General features: G+C 40.5%; 1 protein-coding gene across 1 annotated transcript in view; it reads right to left on the minus strand.

Annotated features, from left to right (window-relative positions):
* LOC106869245 (uncharacterized) overlaps nucleotides 1-269 on the minus strand; it is a 12240-nt gene extending 11971 nt beyond the window's left edge. The window contains exon 1 of the mRNA XM_089354749.1: nucleotides 147-269. Coding sequence (XP_089210875.1) covers nucleotides 147-269 — 123 coding nt within the window. The remainder of the gene's footprint in view (nucleotides 1-146) is intronic.
* Between the last annotated feature and the right edge of the window lie 915 nt (nucleotides 270-1184).

Genomic DNA, 1184 nt, shown 5'->3' on the forward strand with positions numbered 1-1184 from the left:
GACGACGAAACGCTGCGTAACACGACATTAAACCTATTCCTCGCTTGGATTATCAAGGAACAGAGCGGTAATTGCTCCTGAATTATCTCTTCTTATAAGGACACTTATAAGAAGAAGGAGATAAGTCAGGAACAATTACAACCAACAGGGTTTGGTTCCATTGATTCAAACAGCATGAATATTAGAGCATCAGATGAAATGCATTGCAATATTCGTTTTAGCTCTTTAAGATCTGAGTTAAATCCGTTGAGGCCGACTTTGCCTTTCATCTTCGCAGCGTCAACAAAACAAGAACCGACCGAGCACTTCGCCGTTTCTATGCCTTTTCTCGGTTAGCCAAGGAATTTCTCCAGGTTCTTAAGAGTACCAGTGAACCAAAAAATTACCTTCCCCAACTTGTATTCAACGTGGATGAAACAGGCCTTTTCTAGCAAAGAATGAATACATAGGTATGTTTAGCTTAAACTTCTAAAGAACATGCAAGAAATTCTTGGGTAGAGAGAAAATTCCAGAGATTTATTCTTTTCTACTCTAAGCACAAGACCCGAAATTTTTGGAGAGTGGGTGGGTTGAGCAGTCGATCAGATCGACCCAGTATGTAACTGGTACATTACTTGTCGACCCCGAAAGGATGAAAGGCAAAGTCCACCTCGGCGGAATTTGAATTTCGTCGTGCTAACTATATCTTGTGAGAGGATTTGGTAGACGGAAACTGAAAGAAGCTCGTCATATATACATATATTTTTTTTCTTTTACTTGTTTCAGTTATTTGACTGCGGCCATGCAGAAGCACCGCCTTTTAGTCGAAGAAATTGACTCCTAGAGTTATTCTTTGTAAGCCTGGTACTTATTCTATCGGTCTCTATTGCCGAACCGTAAAGTTACATATACATATATGTGTGTGTGTGTGTATGTATTTATGCATGTATGTGTACGCGCGCGCACGTTTTTTTAGTGTGGGTGTGCATGTATGCATGTGTGTGTGTGTGTGTGTGTGTCCGTCACCGCTTGACAACTGATGTTCGTTTACGTCTCCGTAAATTAGTGATTCGACAAAAGCGAACAATAGAATATGTACCAGGCTTTAAAAAAGTACTGGGATTGATTCGTTCGACTAAAAAAATTTCCTCAAAGCGGTACCCCAGCATGGCCACAGTCAAATGACTGAAGCAAGTAAAAGATGA

This window comes from Octopus bimaculoides, chromosome 7, assembly GCF_046866305.1.
Source record: "Octopus bimaculoides isolate indiv1 chromosome 7, ASM4686630v1, whole genome shotgun sequence".
Classification (NCBI taxonomy): Eukaryota; Metazoa; Mollusca; class Cephalopoda; order Octopoda; family Octopodidae; genus Octopus; species Octopus bimaculoides.